General features: G+C 35.3%; 1 protein-coding gene across 1 annotated transcript in view; it reads right to left on the reverse strand.

Moving 5' to 3' along the window:
• Positions 1–18565, reverse strand: part of LOC107556691 (VPS8 subunit of CORVET complex) — a 130760-nt gene that overhangs the window by 65554 nt on the left and 46641 nt on the right. Inside the window, exons 25-32 of the mRNA XM_016239861.1 lie at positions 12241–12360; positions 12042–12113; positions 10348–10467; positions 9418–9539; positions 8985–9069; positions 8800–8898; positions 6053–6142; positions 5124–5170 (exon numbers count right to left, since the gene is read on the reverse strand). Of these exons, the coding sequence (XP_016095347.1) occupies positions 5124–5170; positions 6053–6142; positions 8800–8898; positions 8985–9069; positions 9418–9539; positions 10348–10467; positions 12042–12113; positions 12241–12360 (755 nt within the window). The remainder of the gene's footprint in view (positions 1–5123; positions 5171–6052; positions 6143–8799; positions 8899–8984; positions 9070–9417; positions 9540–10347; positions 10468–12041; positions 12114–12240; positions 12361–18565) is intronic.

Genomic DNA, 18565 nt, shown 5'->3' on the forward strand with positions numbered 1-18565 from the left:
TATATATATATATATATATATATATATATATATATAAAATGTATGTATATGTAAAATAATTACTATACTGTGAATTATACAGTATAGCTGTTGACATCCTATGCACTCAATAGACTGCCGTCTATCTCTCTTGGGGAAAATAAGTCCCTCTCATAGAGCTCCAAATGGAAATCATGCGTCATCAGTGCATCTCCCTCTTGCTCTCTTTCTCTTTCTCTCCCAATCAAATTATCATGTAGAGTGGTTTTCTCAGATCTCAATCATAGCCAAGCTCTCAAATCAAAGCCCAATCAGCTACTATCAGCTCCTGCTGCATGAGACATCTGAGAGAAAGCACATCCTCATCACATGTGAGACATACTGTTCTACTCTGTTAAGGCTCTGTCATAAAAATATGAGGCGTATGAGAATGATGATGATGTGAAGTGTATGAAGTGGTCAAAATCACACAGAACATAAAATTAATGGATTCTGAAAGTGCACTGAATTAGGATTAAAAAATGTAATTGTTTAATCATCCTCATGATGTTCCAAATGTGCATGACTTACTTTCTGCGAAACACAAAATATTTTCAAGAATGTTTGTGCCCTTACAGTGCATGTTAATGGGGTAGAAAACAGCACTGACTTTCAATGTAAAGATATAGAGACATATTTATTTTTCATATATATATTTATCAATTGGAATGATATGTGGCTGAGAAAACGATGACAGACCTTTCATTTTGTGGGGAACTATCTCTCTAAGGCAGAATGGGGTAAGATGTGTCAGTGGACCGTCAGTGTCAGTGCACCATTTAATGTAGCAAACTTTGAATATTTCGGTCACAGAACCAAATCTCTCATGGCTGAAATATTTGCATACCAAAGTACATGGCTGGTAAAATAAATTTTTACATCATAGTAAACGTATCTATGGAAGGATATTCCGGACTATTTTCAGAAGCAATTGCAAATTGTATTTTCTATTGCATTTTGCATATGTGGACGTATTAATTGTGACATAATCCAAATGCAATTGCAAATCTTGCATTACCACTTGTGCTATCGCGAACATACAGTGACTGCCAAATTTCAAATGGAAAAGCAAAGTCCATTTGCAACTGTATTTCCCATGTCTTACGTGTTATGAGCCTGTCATATTTAAATAGCAATATTTATTACAACATCTGCTTTTTCACTCTCTCTGCATCGCACATGTAACCTGCTAAAACTCAAATGGAATTGCAATTACTTTAACATTTGAATTTCAGATGTCTTACATGGAAACTTGTCAATCAGTGTCAGGGGCGGGACTATACTATAGGGCGTGTTTGTATTGGAAAGTGACGTCACTCACAGACGATTGTGCCAAATGCTTTGAACAATTGAGGTATTCGTTAACAAGATGCGTGTGAACAAACAGACAGTGCAACCCGGGTCTCCTTAAAATCTTGGCACCTTACACAATAAATCATTCCGTTGTTTTTACCCCCAAATGCAGCGACTATCCCCCTATAGGTCAATATTCAGCATTAACTAAACGCTTTTCACCTGTCTCAAGATCTCTCACTCTTTACACTCCGACTGATGGTGGCCTTGGAGTCGTTTTTTCCTCATTTATGATCATATTTTGATTTGAAATGTAAATTATTCACATAGTGTCCTATGATTCAACTTAACCATTTTTCAGAAGTCATATTTCTAAGGCTGTATGTTATAAATACTTTCGAATTACAATTGATAGCGCATTAGTTTTATCGCGTTCTAATTTTGTCTTGCCTAGAGGAAGTAAATCTTAAGTAAAAAGTGGCACAGCTTATGCCGCTCTCCTGAAAGTGTCACATTTAAAGATTCTGCCAGAAGTTATAGTCACAAATTAGTTATTTTTACAGTGAGTTCTGTAGAGTGTTTATCACTGCTGTGACTGACTTCATCACTACAAGAGTCCCAGAGTGCCTGCATCAGGAAAGGAGGTCTTTATTTATACCAATTACCCTAAATGAACTCCGCTATGTTGTCCAAGATGAGGCTCAGTGACAAAATGAGATGGGAGGTTGCTAAGAACAGGAAGATCATGAGGTGAAACTTGCTTTGAGGCCTGGTTGAGAGGAGACAGACGTCACATGGGGAGGACAGAGTAAATTCAGGTATTCTTCCATAGATGAGTTTTGGGCCTGAGGTGCCATATGTCCTATAAAGGGCACCTCAGGTCAGCTACAGCAAAAGCAGCGTTGTAGCTCTGAGGGTCTGCCATGACACTGAAATGAGCAAGCACTGATGTGTGACTGTGTCTGAAACCAAAACAACTGTCTGAGCCGGGTGAATGTGAAACAATCCAACTTTAGATTTATACATTTTCAGTAATGTAAAAAACGCAAAGGGGTGATGCAACATACTTGCAAACATGTTCTGCATGGGTTGTAGTGTATCATTACGTGGTTGTTAGGGTGTTCTGAGTGGTTGCTAGTTGCAATGAAACAGAAGGAATGACAGATCTTTTCTTCTATATTGTGAAACATATCCAAGTACAACGAAATTAAAAAGTAGGGCGGAAACTTTTATTTCCATCGGTTGAGATGAGACATAGATGCTAGCGTTCAACTGATCGTAAGAAAGGGGTTTAAAGGAGTAGCTCACTTCCAGAACAAAAATTTACAAATAATGTACTCACCCTCTTGTCATCTAAGATGTTCATGTCTTTCTTTCTTCAGTCGTAAAGAAATTATGTTTTTGTGAGGAAAATATTTCAGGATTTCTCTCCATATAATGGACTTCTATGATGCCCCCAAGTTTGAACTCCCAAAATGCAGTTTAAATGCAGCTTCAAAGGGCTCTAAATGATCCCAGCCGAGGAAGAAGGTTATTTTCTAAAACAAAGTACATCTAATTTTTCTCCTGCAACTTCAAAATCGTCCTACATCGCTGCAGATGTACCGACCCAGTGTTCACAAAGTGAACATGCAAAGAAGATCAAACGCACTTTAGAAAAAAACGGTAAAACAGCGATGTAGGACGATATTGGAGTTGGAGGAGAAAATGAGATGGGAGTTTTTAGACCTACCCTAACTGTCTTGAACCAGAAAAAAACTGAGTTCTAACAGAACTAGACAAGACGAGCATTTGAGGTTAAAAAGTATATCAATTGTAATTTGTTTTCAGAAAATAACCGATCGTTTCGCTAGATAAGACCCTTCTTCCTCGGCTGGGATCATTTAGAGCCCTTTGAAGCTGCATTTAAACTGCATTTTGGAAGTTCAAACTCGGGGGCACCATAGAAGTCCATTATATGGAAAGAAATCCTGAAATGTTTTGCTCAAAAGACTATTTCTTTACGACTGAAGAAAGAAAGACATGAACATATTAGATGACAAGGGGGCAAGTAGATTATCTGTACATTTTTGTTCTGGAACTGAACTACTCCTTTAAGTGAACTAAATGATTTGAGAAGTCTAGCACATGTCACCAGAGAGAAGCAAATAAAAAATTACAGTCGTTTACAATAAGACCAACATGCATTTAAAAAACAGAACTTTTATTTCATGCTGAGTTTAAAAGAGCCCATTGTTATATTCTGTGGGTCAATACAAGAAGTTAATTGTTACACATATTCACAATTAATTAAGAGTTTTCCCTCAATAAACGCCCAATTTGCTGCTTATTGATAGTAAGTAGGGTAGTTGTTGTAGTAGTTTTGTTTAGGTATGAAGTAGGGACAGTGTACAAGCGAATGAAATACTAGGTCTAGATAAATGTATGTGTGGGAGAGGTCATATGAGTAAAGAGATGAAGGAACAATGCTTAAGACAGAGAAAGATGGTGACAGAGATGGCTGTTATTTTGATAGAGACTCCAGCTAGAAAAAGGACTGCTCCTGTTCACTAATAAAAATATATATATTTTTAAATTCTAACGTGTGCTTATCCATATAATGGCAGCATATGGTAATCAACAAGTGTCCACTGGGTATATAATAGGGTTTGGTGAGAAAAAAACTGAAATTTACCATATTGTCTAACAAATTTTCTGACTTGGCCGTTGGTCTCTGTGCAAGACTGCGTGTTCATGAGACTCTATTAGCATCGCAGTTCACTCCGACTCGCCCAGGAAAAGCACACAAGTTGTGAAAAATCAAGATTAATGAAAACATGACATAAAATACAATCCATGTGCTTTCTTCTCTGAGGTAAATATACCCGTTGTGCTCGTCGCAACAACTGTCATAACAACTGGAGTTCTGATCTGGAGTCAGTGAAGAAGATTAAACTCCGTGAACAAAGTACACAGATACATTTTTGGGGATTTCTAGGCATTGTTTTTTTCATGTCACATTTTATACCCACAGAAGACTTGGAATATACAGCACATGTCACATGGGACCACTCTGTGAATTTTTAAAAGCCACCAGGTTGGGTAAATTCTTAATAAATAAATAAAAATTAATTAATACTTTTATATAACAAGTTCAATTAGATGCAGTTTTTTCTCTATTCATCAAAGAATCCTGAAAAAAAGGATACTTTTTCCACAAAAATATTAAGCAGCATAAACTCTTTTATACATTGATAATAATAAGAACCATTAAGGAGCACAAATAATAATAACTGATAATATTTGAGAAGCACATCAGCATTTCAGAATGATTTCTGAAGGATCATGTGACACTGAAGACTGGAGTAATCGCTGCTGAAAATTCAGCCTTGCATCACAAGAATAATTATATTTTAAAATCTATTACAATAGAAACCAGTTTGTAATAATATTTCACAATATTACTCTTAATTTTAAATTAAATAAATGCAACCTTGATGGGCAGAAGACACTTCTTTAATTAAAATCATATTTCAAATAATGATTCAAAAATTTTGGTAGTGTAGTTTAAGTAAATCATTTTTATGGCCAGTATTTCCAGTTGACCTGCCATTTGCAGGTTTGGTATGGATGGTAAGGAAACAAAAAGAGAATGAATGGTAAAAAGTGATAGTGTTTCTCAGTTTGCCCTGAAGAGAGATCTATGAGGCGTGAAACTTTAACTGCACACATCACTCCATTACAAAAAACAGCACAACCCAGACAGCAGGCATGTAAAATGAAACAAAACGGCCAAAAAGAGACAGTGTTGCAGAGGGTGCTGCTATTATTACCTGGGGTTCAGGAGGCACTTCAGAAACTGGAACGCCAAATAGTCATCCTACAGACATAGAGAGTTCAACATCAAAATATATAGTTCCCTTTCACAAGGACTGCAGTGATGTGAAATTATAACTTTGAGATCTTGTATTAATGTATTGCAATTCTTGATCAATTGCATTGAGTACTACACAAGAGGGTTTAATAGAGTACAGCCAGATACTGTGCCTTGAATTTTCCCTTTACCATTACATGTACTTTCAGGCTGCTTTATCTTAGATAACTGGAAGTTTGCAAGCAGAACACCATTTTTCATCTCCATTGACGTAAAATGATTAAACCCTGAGCATGATATCATGGGTCTGGTATTGTGTTGGTATTAGTTTGACCACTAGTGTTCTTGTCATCATCAATTTACCAAATGCTCCAGACTTTAATGAACTGCACATCATTAAAACAGCAGTAATGTTATTCTCACACTAGTCTTTGACTGTGAAAAAAAAAAAAACATCCCTTAACACTTGTTTATTTTCTCCCCATTTCCCTCATATCTTCTTCTCATCGGCACATATGTTTGCACAAGCAGGCATTTCAATTAGCACCTTTCTGACAGTGTGCGAGAGATAACGTAAAACCCAATTACACACAGCACTGCCGATAGAGCCTAATCCATTTACTGATACACACACAGGCGCGCGCGTGGGCCTCAGGGGGGCCTCTTCCCTCTCACACACATTCACTGACACTATCTTAAGATGAGTGAATAGGAGCCGAGACAATGCAACACATACATTTATACACACACCAAAGGAGAATCAAACACACAATACAACACCGACAGGGACCTTTAGAAACGCTTTTCTTAACAGTCCAACCTGTTGAAGGATAAACTATGTGTGTCAAGCCAACATCAAGACCGTTGACATACAACAATGCTGCATACCTGCAGAGATGTGATGATAGACTGCACCTCGTCTGCGAAGTGCACTGCAACTAGCTCTGCTGTCTTAGGTGAGCTAATGCTGACCAGATCCTGCAATGGAGGAACAATGACAATCCGATAAGAATTCATAAAAATCAGCCAATCCACCAGAGTAGTATTTTCTAATACTTACTAGTTTTAGTTGGGTCCTAGGGTCTACTAGTGAAAACATTTATTTTTTTCATTCTTCAGTACAAATAATAGTATTGTCATGTTTGAATGAAACGTTTCATTAATATAAATATAACATGAATTTCAGTATGCTGCTTTAACCCTGTAAAGCCTGACATATGAAGTAACAGTCTAAATAATTAATATTTTTACCCGCCAAATGGAGCAGTTTATTGAAACTTTAGACAAAATCTTAAAAAAAGAATTTGCTGAGCATCATATTTGATACTATATGATCCATAAGACATGTGTATGATATAGTGAGATTATGGAGTAAAAAAACAGCTTATAATTATTCATTGGCCCAAACTGAGCAAAATGGTGCAGATGCTGATATTTTCATGGCCAAAAATTAAGATGAAATTCTGATAGCTTGTAATGAAAACCAATGAGAGCTTTATATCAGTATATAGCCTACTTGCATAAACTGTATCAATATGTCACTCTATCTCCCAAGTAAGATTATATTTAAATTAGGGCTGTCAATTTAAAGTGGTAATTTAATTAATTAGTTATGGAAAAATTATTTGATTAAATATTTTTACGAACTGACCCCATCCCAGACCTGTATGTAATCTTAAATTGCATACAGTTTATTGTTGACAAACATGATGCAAGGCAACAAGTCACTGCATCTTGTAGTACATAAATGCAGTTATGTACCACTAAAATTCAAGATATTGGGGCAAAAAAATGCCCCAATGCCCTGCAGAGTACAGCTCCAACCCTAATTAAAACTCACCTGCCTGTAGCTTTCTAGTAACCCTTCAGACCTTGATTAGCTTGTTCAGGTGTGTTTGATTAGGGTTGAAGCAAAACTCTGCATGGCTGCGGCTCTCCAGGACCGACATTCGCCACATTATTTCTTTTTAAAGCTACTTTTTGTAATGTCTACTTAAAGGAAACATATTATGCCCCTTTTTACAATATGTAATATAAGTCTCTGGTGTCCCCAGAATGTGTCTGAAGTTTCAGCTCAAAATACCCCACAGATCATTTATTATATCATTTTGAAAATGCCTATTTTGAGTGGAACCAGAAACTCTCTGTTTTTCGTGCCTGTCTCTTTAAATGCAAATGAGCTGCTGCTCCCCGCCCCCTTTTCCAAAATAGAGCTGTTCTATTACAGCTCGTACCTGCTAAAAACATCTGTTTTGGTTCTGATTATTATGTTTATCGCGCTGAAATCATGCGTTTTAAACCATATGAGTTTAAACTTCTGATATATGGTTTTCTGAGCGCACACATCCGAAGCACACGGACGGAAAGCAGCTGTCACAGGCATGTGATTACTAAACTAAGTTCTCATTCACACACAAGTTTACATTAAAAACACACATGAGTTACAAAAAGCAGTCGGTTATGTCTGCGAAAGTAAACAGCTGGGAAATAAATCGCATGTTTATTTTAGATCTGTGTGGCAGCAGCAATATACAGTAAATAAATTGATAAATGCACTGCTCTCTTGTCTCCTCTGAGGCTGGGACTGTAAATAGTGTTCTGTGCTCGTCTGTGCAGCCAATGACAGAACAGTTAACATGTTTTGCTCAAACTTTCGCTATGGCATTGGAACTAATACACCGTTGTCGCTTGCGAAAACACAATAACGGCGCCGTGGGTGGAAAATGACAGATTTTAGGGGCGGTAATATTATAATGAGATCCCTTTGCCACGTCACCAAGGAAGTGAAATCAGACGCGCTCGTTTTCTCAGACGCTTGCAGAAAAAGGCTTCCCAAAACAAAGTTACTGGGTTAATCTTTTTCAAGTTTCCTTGGTTGGTAGATGCACTGGGGACCTGATTATAGCACTTAAAGCCTGGAAAAGCCAGATTTTCATGATAAGTCACCTTTAATACTTTTCTCATTTAATACAATAATGGTTTAAAAATATCTTCTGTGGGTATATTCACAGCCAAATTTAATTTGCGATTAATTAGATTAATTAATCGCCACTTCGTGTAATTAATTAGATTAAACATTTTAATTTAAATGCTTACTTTTATAATCAAAGCTCTGTAGTTTCAAAACATATAATGCAATGCAGTACAATGATGACTGAGAGATGAACAAATAAACATTCCTTAAAAGCCAGATGGATCATTTTTTATACTCACATTTGAACATGATTTTTCCCCTAAAAAGTTGCTTCAGTCCAGTAAGTGCTCATCTTGAAATATTACTAACAATATTATTCTTATTTACTTTATAAAAATCAGTAAAATTTCACAGCAAAAAATACATGTGAACCACAACCTGAAGGTGGAAAATTTTAGGGTTATATAATAAATGTTCATTTTTAAAACTCAGGCTCAACTGAAAGGCAGTCACAAATAATGCTGTGGTATTGACTGATTTTCAGTGCTCTCAATTTTAACAATCAGAGTAAGTCATTCGGACAAAGACCATCGACTGAACAAAATGAGAGAGAGAAGGGTCTGATGAGATTAGGGTCTGAAATTAGCTTTCTGAAGCCGGAGCTCTCTCTACCTGGAGTGTGCTCTAGGGGACAAATCATTTGTAGCCTTGTTTGACTCACCTTGATGTGTTGAAGAGCTTTGACCCACACCAGCTGCTTCTCCTCTGAGCTGTAGCCTGGCATGGACAGGATGTTGTGGATGTAGTTGAAGAGCTCCTCCTGGAGTTAGAGATAAAGATTTAGTACAGAAATAACAGGAGTGACAGGAAAGAAAAGGGTGAAATGAAGGGATTACAGCTGAGTACCTTTCTCAAAGGGTCTTTCAGGTAGCAGTCAACAATTTTGTTGTAAAGGTGCTTTTTGTCATACATAAACTCGCAGATCTGATAACTGGAAGAACAAAAACAAAAAGACAATGCTGACTAATGAGCAATAATAACAACAATAACAACAACAAAAAGGTTCGATCTTTTTCTGAAATTAGATTTTCAGTGTCTTCACCTTGAGGAAATTGATACGATGCATTCAACAGCAGTCGTTAGATTTATCAGTGATCTAGCTGTGAAGTCCAGCTTAGAGTGGATCACATACTAAGCTTTGTTTCCTTCGTAATTACCATGAGTATTTTAAGGACCATTAACATATTTTTTTTTCTTCATTTCATAACAATTAACCACATTTTCACCCCATTATGCTTAAAGGTGATTCTCATTACTTTAATACAATATTTTACTGTACACAAAGTTAGTTAAATCCCGGTTGACAAAGAGGGTATTATCAGGTTTGGCGAGTTGTCGTGCCAAGAAGGTGAAAAGACAGCCGACCTGAGACGGGGTGAAGTCAGAATTGTCCACCATAACCTGGAAAGTGCGCACACACAGGGAATTTGTTAGTGTGTGTATATGCAGTGTGAAAAAAAAATGTTTCACCTTATTTTTGGAAGATTATTGGAGTGTGTTTAAAAAAAAAATAAATACTATTTCAGTCTTTCTACTTCAAATGGTTAAGTTTAATTGAATGAGTTATTTGCCGTTTCTTCGTAATTATTTGTGTTCAAGTAAATTTAAATGGAAATGCCCAAATCCCAAGGAAATATAAAAAAAAAACAAAAAAACAAATGCCAGTCAAATGTATGCTAAACGACCTTGTCATAGCTGCGCATCTTCTGCCATTGGAACTGGCGCACAGAGGAAGATCTGACTGACAGGCTTGTCCAACTAAAGTTTTTCCTCTGTGATTTAGGAGATTTTACTTAAGGATGGAGATTAAACTACGGTAAGTTGTGCAATATTCAATTATTAGGCCATTCAGTAACATCTGCAGTGAATGTCAGGCATATTTGACTTTCTAAAGTCGTGGTGCAGGTTCTTATTATGTTCATGTGCACACTCTATACTTAAAAAAATAAATAAGTTTTAGCATTAAAATGATAGCATTTTTAAGTGTTACTTAAGAAAATGTTACAACTAATCATGAACTATTTAACATGCAGAAAAACAAGCATAACGCTTCTAATGCGGGAGAGCTATTTTTACAGAAGCTGCTAATTGTCTTCACCAAAAACTAACACCTTCTTAGGAATATTCTCTTGCTGTAACCATTATAGCTCGGATTACAAAACAACGACAGTAGTGCGCAAATGGAAAAGGTGAGGGACTGTCACTTCACCTGGTCAAACAGCTTCCGGTTGACAAAGAGGGTATTATCAGGTTTGGCGAGTTGTCGTGCCAAGAAGGTGAAAAGACAGCCGACCTGAGACGGGGTGAAGTCAGAATTGTCCACCATAACCTGGAAAGTGCGCACACACAGGGAATTTGTTAGTGTGTGTATATGCAGTGTGAAAAAAAAATGTTTCACCTTATTTTTGGAAGATTATTGGAGTGTGTTTAAAAAAAAAAAAAATACTATTTCAGTCTTTCTACTTCAAATGGTTAAGTTTAATTGAATGAGTTATTTGCCGTTTCTTCGTAATTATTTGTGTTCAAGTAAATTTAAATGGAAATGCCCAAATCCCAAGGAAATATAAAAAAAAACAAAAAAAACAAATGCCAGTCAAATGTATGCTAAACGACCTTGTCATAGCTGCGCATCTTCTGCCATTGGAACTGGCGCACAGAGGAAGATCTGACTGACAGGCTTGTCCAACTAAAGTTTTTCCTCTGTGATTTAGGAGATTTTACTTAAGGATGGAGATTAAACTACGGTAAGTTGTGCAATATTCAATTATTAGGCCATTCAGTAACATCTGCAGTGAATGTCAGGCATATTTGACTTTCTAAAGTCGTGGTGCAGGTTCTTATTATGTTCATGTGCACACTCTATACTTAAAAAAATAAAGAAATAAGTTTTAGCATTAAAATTATAGCATTTTTAAGTGTTACTTAAGAAAATGTTACAACCTATAAGAATTGTGTGTATCCTTTACTTGAAAACATGCTTTTCCTAGCTTTTATCAAGTAAATCCTACTCCACTCTTCACAAACATTGAAACAGGCGGTTACACTTTACTTGAAGGGGTGTGCATAAGACTGACATGACACCTTCATAATCATGACATGACACCTACATAATCATGCCATGACACATGTCATGAATATGAAGGTTTTTTATGCATGTTTATGACAACTGTCATTAAGTGTTATTCGCTCAGTTATGTAATTTTTAATGCAAAGATGACATTGTTCGAGATGTCTTTGTTATGGGCTATGGTTAGGGGTAAGGCTAGGGGTAGGGTTAGGTCAAATAATGTCATATTTGCATTAAAAATGACATAACTGAGTGAATGACACTTAATGACAGTTGTCATAAACATGCATACAACCTCCTTCATATCTAAGCAGAACTTCTAAAAGACAGAGCTTCTTTCTTTCTTTCTTTTTTGCATTTTCTACATTTCTGTGATTGTGGAATGGATTCAAATATGGTAAAATGTGTTTAACTTTGTGAATGACACGCATTTGAGTTTTTCTGAATATCCGGTGGAGTCATGTGGGATACCATGGGGGCCAAGGTAGTGCTCTCTGTTTTTTATGAATGAGCAAATGATTACAGATGGAGAGAAAGCGAGAGTGTGTGGATGCTGATTTGAGTTGCTGAAGGCTCTTGAATGAGCTGTGATGAGGAGGGGGAGGAAGACTGCAGGACTGAGTCGGTTCTCCAGCAGATACAATTATCCCATTCACATGATTTACATTCCAATGACAGAGTGAAGAATCATTTCAGAGCCAAACGCTTTTTACACAGATTGGGGGAAAGCTGGGTGAGCATTCATATGTGTTTGTGTGTGTATGAGATTTTTAGGTGAAAGACATTGAGAAATATATTGAGAAATATACAGATATTGAGAAATATGTTTCTGTCACCTTCAGTAAAATGTCCACAATCCTTTGCTGATACTCCAGAGCCTGTTTGTCATTCTTGAAGTCCTCAAATGTCTGAGGCAAGGACATAATAAAATTCAGATCTGATTAAAGGGCAGATGAACTCTACACATATAACACATTAGTAAAGCACTGATGATTTTAGTAATACATATTAATTTATGGATTAGCTGATGCACACCAATGCCAGGACGTTGAGGAACTCTCGAGTGTCGAAGTGCAGAAGAGTTCGGATGTAGGGATACACTTCCTCTTCCTGTGCAGCCTCCACCGAGTGCAGACGAATGAGAAACTCAAACACCTGGAACACATTCAGAGATACATAACATAACATAAAATGCACAGCATTGCTTTTCAATTAAGTCTTATTTTTTTACATTTAGATTACATTTGCTGACACTTCTTAACGTCAAACTTTTAAAACACTAATAATTTTATAACACTGTTACATGTAATCTTTAGCAAATTTCAAAAGATATTTTATACTGTATATTATAATGTTGCATATAATTATATGTAGTGCTATCAAATCGAGGACACAGTGTGTACCGTGTATATTTATATGTATATAGAAATACACACACAGACATGTATATATTTAAGAAATAAATGGAATATATATATATTTATATTTAATATAAATCATATAATTATGAATATATACACATGCAAATATTTCTTACATTTCTTACATGTAAGTGTGTGTATTTCTATATACATATAAATATACACAGTACACACACATATATTATGTAAACACAAACTTTTATTTTGGATGCGATTAATCGATTTGACATCACTAATAGTTAGTTATAATGTTAATTATAAACTAAGTTATAATGTAACACAATGTAATTCTTAATTCAATCACATCTAATTTCATTTAGTTTTTAGCATATTATTCTTTATATATATATAAATTGACAAAATATCCATTTACATGTTATATACCATGTTATGATGTAATGCATTTTACTCTTGAATGTATTATAATTATTTTTGTAATTATTTATGAAACAATGTCATGTATGACAATGTGGTCCCCAAGAAACTTATAAGTACATTATGAAAATATTGTGATTAATTTTTATATATAGGCTTCAAGTAAAAAACAAAACAAAAAAAAAATAACATTGTAATATTTGAATTTCATATATTCTGCAGGCACATGCTCGTGGGTCAATCCCTCTACACAATAACTAAATCAAAATTCAACCCATAATCATTGGAGTACAGTACAGGGCTGACTAGTTGCCATGGTGACCAGGTGGTACACTTTCCTGCTGTATGTGTGAGAGCAGTACGGAACAAAAGATTAGCCATTATCTCCCATTCACACACACATAAAGAGAGGTAATTGGGCATCATTGGGAGGTGCTCATCTTTGCGACGCCAATGTTGTGTTTTACAGCAGGAAGGAGGTTTTATTTCAGGAAGGATTTGGACCTGCAGATGTGACACCGTGTGTGTGTGTGCGTGTGTGTGACTGCATGGGAATGTGTGGATGTGTGTAAGTGCAATGAGGGATCAAAGAGGAACAGGAGTCTTTCTGTGCACATGTGTCTCTTTGAACATGACCCCTTAGGGCCCAAAAGATGATACGCAACTCGATGATACAATTTACTCCCTGCTCTAAAACATACATTATACACTGTTAAACAAACATATATTTATAAACATACATACACACGCATACATACTGTATGTGTACATGTGTACATCAGTGGTGTTCTGAAATGAGGACGCAAAGTCCTCAAAGTTTTTTTTTTTTTTTATATAAATCAAATGTAAATTCATTTCCCAGTCACATTTTCTTGGTTAAATAAACATTACTTACACTATAAAAAAAAAAAAAAAAAATGCAATTCTATTTTATATTTTTACATTAACAACAATGTAATCAATTTTCTATTTATTAAAGTCATGTATTAATCTCAAGGAGGGTTTCTGCAGGATTTTTAAGCTCAAATTTAAGACTTTTTAAGACCTGCACAAGTTTTAGAAACTGGGGTCCGTGATGCAAAGCCAGGGGGTCCGCAAAATAATTTGCTATACCGTATTTTCCGGACTGCAACTCGCGTTTTTTATCTTCTGAAACATGCTATGATTTATATTCCAAAGTGACTTATATAATGCATTACTGTCAAATAAGCAAATCGTAAACACTTCACGATGGTTTTACACTTTAAGGTTTATATAGCTAAATATATTTCTCGTCTGTTTGACAAGTAGACAGTATCGCATAGTTTTTCTTCATTTTAGGAAGTGGTTCACATAGACCAAGACGGCAAGCGCATTTTGTTTGTTTTCTTTAATTTACAAAAGCACAACGTTTCACTGTCATCTTGAAGGTACACAAATAAAAATAGACCGTTTTGAATGATGTCTTGCTCATATCTGACGGATATCACATTTTTCCACTGATACAAAGTGTTCGCGCTGGCACCTCCCGCGCGCACACAACAAATCAGTTCTAGCGGTCTCATCATCAGCAAACTAAATGAGACAACTAAACATACAAAAAGTATATGGTGACTCAATTTAACTTGTCTGTTGTACAATATGTAGGTTTTGCCGGTCAGCGTGAGCATGCCGTGATGTTTTTCCAAACACTTTTTTGCATATGTGAAGGATGCTGTTAGTAGATATTCGGACATGAGAGAAGTACAAAGCCTTCTTTACATAATAAGTAGCCTAATAGTTTAGCAACCAAATGTTAGACTGCGTAACGATTCACTCATGGAAACGATTCATGCCGAATGAGAGGTTTGCGTAAGTAAGTTTCAGTAAGTAAGTTTAGTTTGTTATGGACAAAGCCGATTTATGTTTCTGCTGGTGGGTGCAAAAAACAAGCATTTAATTTTTTTATAAAACACATTTTCACCGCTGTTTACACAAGTAAATGATAACCAGGCTAAGTTATCATACACATACGCAACAAATGCTTAACATATTTAAACATTCTCATTACTCAGTAATTCATTATACTGGGTGTATAAGATTTTTAGATTCTAGATTTTTTTCTAGATTAGGCTATACTCCGTTCGATGGTACATTTGATTAATTCACTACACAAAATGTATCTTGCGAAGTGAAATGCATGCAATTACCAACCAAATAATACACACAATCTTTCTATGAGGGTTGCGCTTCACTAAATAAAATTATTTATTAAATACCTATTTACAAAAAGCACTTATTCGCGCATACACAGGACAAAGTTTGAGTTACACGTAATATCTGAGGGAGTGCAGAGCTATGATCACTATATATATAATGAAGAGCAAGCCCGCTATAAGCGGAGAGATTCGTGCTGGCGCCCTCTCGTATTACAATAATGCACTTTCGACATTTGCCATTAAAATAATGCCAAAAACTGCCTCAAATGAACTATAAATACGAGAATAAAGTTGTAAAAGCTGCAATCCATTTCTTATTGGTTAAAATGAACGAAGACTATCTTGTGTTTTTCACGAGCACCCACGGGATCGGCACCTATGGTATTTAAAATGAATGTTTTTTATATACATATATATTCATTTATTTGTGTTCTGTTATGAATGTCACAAAATTTAAATGATTTTGAGTGAGAGGAAGTAAAATTCATGTTAGTGTTTATAATGTTTTTTTGCCCTAATATTCGTTTTATTTAGACCTATTCAGTATTTAATAAGTAAGTTTCAGTAAGTAAGTTTAGTTTGTTATGGACAAAGCCGATTTATGTTTCTGCTGGTGGGTGCAAAAAACAAGCATTTAATTTTTTTATAAAACACATTTTCACCGCTGTTTACACAAGTAAATGATAACCAGGCTAAGTTATCATACACATACGCAACAAATGCTTAACATATTTAAACATTCTCATTACTCAGTAATTCATTATACTGGGTGTATAAGATTTTTAGATTCTAGATTTTTTTCTAGATTAGGCTATACTCCGTTCGATGGTACATTTGATTAATTCACTACACAAAATGTATCTTGCGAAGTGAAATGCATGCAATTACCAACCAAATAATACACACAATCTTTCTATGAGGGTTGCGCTTCACTAAATAAAATTATTTATTAAATACCTATTTACAAAAAGCACTTATTCGCGCATACACAGGACAAAGTTTGAGTTACACGTAATATCTGAGGGAGTGCAGAGCTATGATCACTATATATATAATGAAGAGCAAGCCCGCTATAAGCGGAGAGATTCGTGCTGGCGCCCTCTCGTATTACAATAATGCACTTTCGACATTTGCCATTAAAATAATGCCAAAAACTGCCTCAAATGAACTATAAATACGAGAATAAAGTTGTAAAAGCTGCAATCCATTTCTTATTGGTTAAAATGAACGAAGACTATCTTGTGTTTTTCACGAGCACCCACGGGATCGGCACCTATGGTATTTAAAATGAATGTTTTTTATATACATATATATTCATTATTTGTGTTCTGTTATGAATGTCACAAAATTTAAATGATTTTGAGTGAGAGGAAGTAAAATTCATGTTAGTGTTTATAATGTTTTTTTGCCCTAACATTCGTTTTATTTAGACCTATTCAGTATTTAAATGATTTCTGAAAGTAATAGTAAAATGCGACTTACATATACAAGGGGGAACATTTGCACCAATAAAATTCATATTATGTTAATTCCTCCAACCCACATTAAACTTTAGCCTTAAACACTGTTATAATTATGAGGGGGTCCTTGGAAAATCCTCTCCCCTGTAAGGGGTCCCTAGCTCCAAAAAGTTTGAAAACCCCTGGTCTATAGTAAGATATTAAACTGTAATATGTCTGTAAAACGCATGATTTACAGTTCAGATACAAGTTTTTACACTTCACATTTCAGCCTTTAAACTATTTTTAATAAAACGGATGAGTCAAAAGTATTAATTATTATATAAATTTAATAAAAAAAATTTATTATTAATTAAATAACACAAACACATTTTACTGTTTAGATTTTTATAGGGCATTTTCTTCTTATCGATCCACCAGTTCACATTTACAGCTCTGTGTGTTTGCAGGGTAAAAACATGGGTCAATTTTCACATTGGTCTGAACAAAAACCGGAGGCTGCAGTTTCAGGACCGCATTTCTACTAGGACCCTACTGACAGCGTCATCTAGCCAATTATATTCCAACAGAGGAGACCTGATTCAAACATCAAACTAACAGATGCAAAGACTAGATCCATGGAAACGATAATTTTTTTATCTTTCCATCTTATTTTTAATGTAAGAGCTGGCATGAACTTGAGTGTGTGAGGTGATGTCAGCAATCTCCATTTAGCCTGTTTAGCTGTTAGCATTGTGCTGCTGGATGTTGTGAACTAGTATTTGTATTCTAATTATTTAAAATGTATTAATGTACTAATAAACGCACTATTTTGTACCACATACATGCAAAAAAATTAATTAAAATAATAAAATAATAATTAAAAAAAAAACTATAGGGGCTTAGAAATGCGGTTCTAAAACTGCAGTCTCCAGTATTGCAGGAATACCCGGCTTATTGAAAATACACATTCATTCTCTGCCAGCAGGAGGCGCTTTTGGAACGGTTTCCCTTGTAACAGCAGAACACAAATCAGCGCAGCGCCAGACTTTGAAACGTGCAGCGCAATCATCACATTAAGCCATTTCGCCATTCTGGTCTTTCCGTCCCCAAATTTAAGACCTCTTGAAATCCTAATTTAGACTTTCTTGTACAATTTAAGACTTTTTATGGCCTTAAATTTTATACAAATAAATGTAAGACTTTTTAAGGACCTGCGGAAACCCTGTCAAGTTAGTGTTTTTAAGCATTTTGCATTTATTAAAATAATAACTCACAGCAGTATTTAAACAATATATTTTATTTGTGAACTTAGGTTCAGCTATTTTTTATTAGTTAACTTTTAACTATTTTTGAATTGATCAGATCATCAGTCATCAAAGCTCTATAAATATTGGTCACTGACCCAGAGATTTCACCAAGCTGATTGCTCACTAAAACACTCCCACAGATCATGTTTTCATGCCATTTTAAGTCTTATTTTTACGTAACAAAGGGGTTATATCTAAGTGTGTGAGTTGTTTACTTACTTTTTTTAATTAGTCTTCCCATTAATGCCATTATATTGTTCAATCAGACTGATTCACAAACGCCGAACTTGCATGACCACAAGAGGTGGGATTTATCACATGAACCAATCACAGTTAGGGGTGTGCGATATATATCATCTGTGATAATATCGTAATTGTTTTTTTAACGATGTGCGATTTGACATTATCGAGTATATTACAAAAACCAAACAAAACACACCTACAGAGTGCACGCATATGTGACGAGATGAAGTCTAGTAGATTAGACTAGTGCGCGTGCGCATTTAGAATGTGTTCTTTCACTGCGTGATTCAGTCTATTAAAATGCATTTTGAATGAACACAAAATTCAAGATATGGGGACAGAAAATTTGTGTGTGTGTGTGTGTATGTATATATATATATATATATATATATATA

Source organism: Sinocyclocheilus grahami, unplaced genomic scaffold (genome assembly GCF_001515645.1).
Source record: "Sinocyclocheilus grahami isolate Dianchi unplaced genomic scaffold, SAMN03320097.WGS_v1.1 scaffold576.1, whole genome shotgun sequence".
NCBI classification, from domain to species: Eukaryota; Metazoa; Chordata; class Actinopteri; order Cypriniformes; family Cyprinidae; genus Sinocyclocheilus; species Sinocyclocheilus grahami.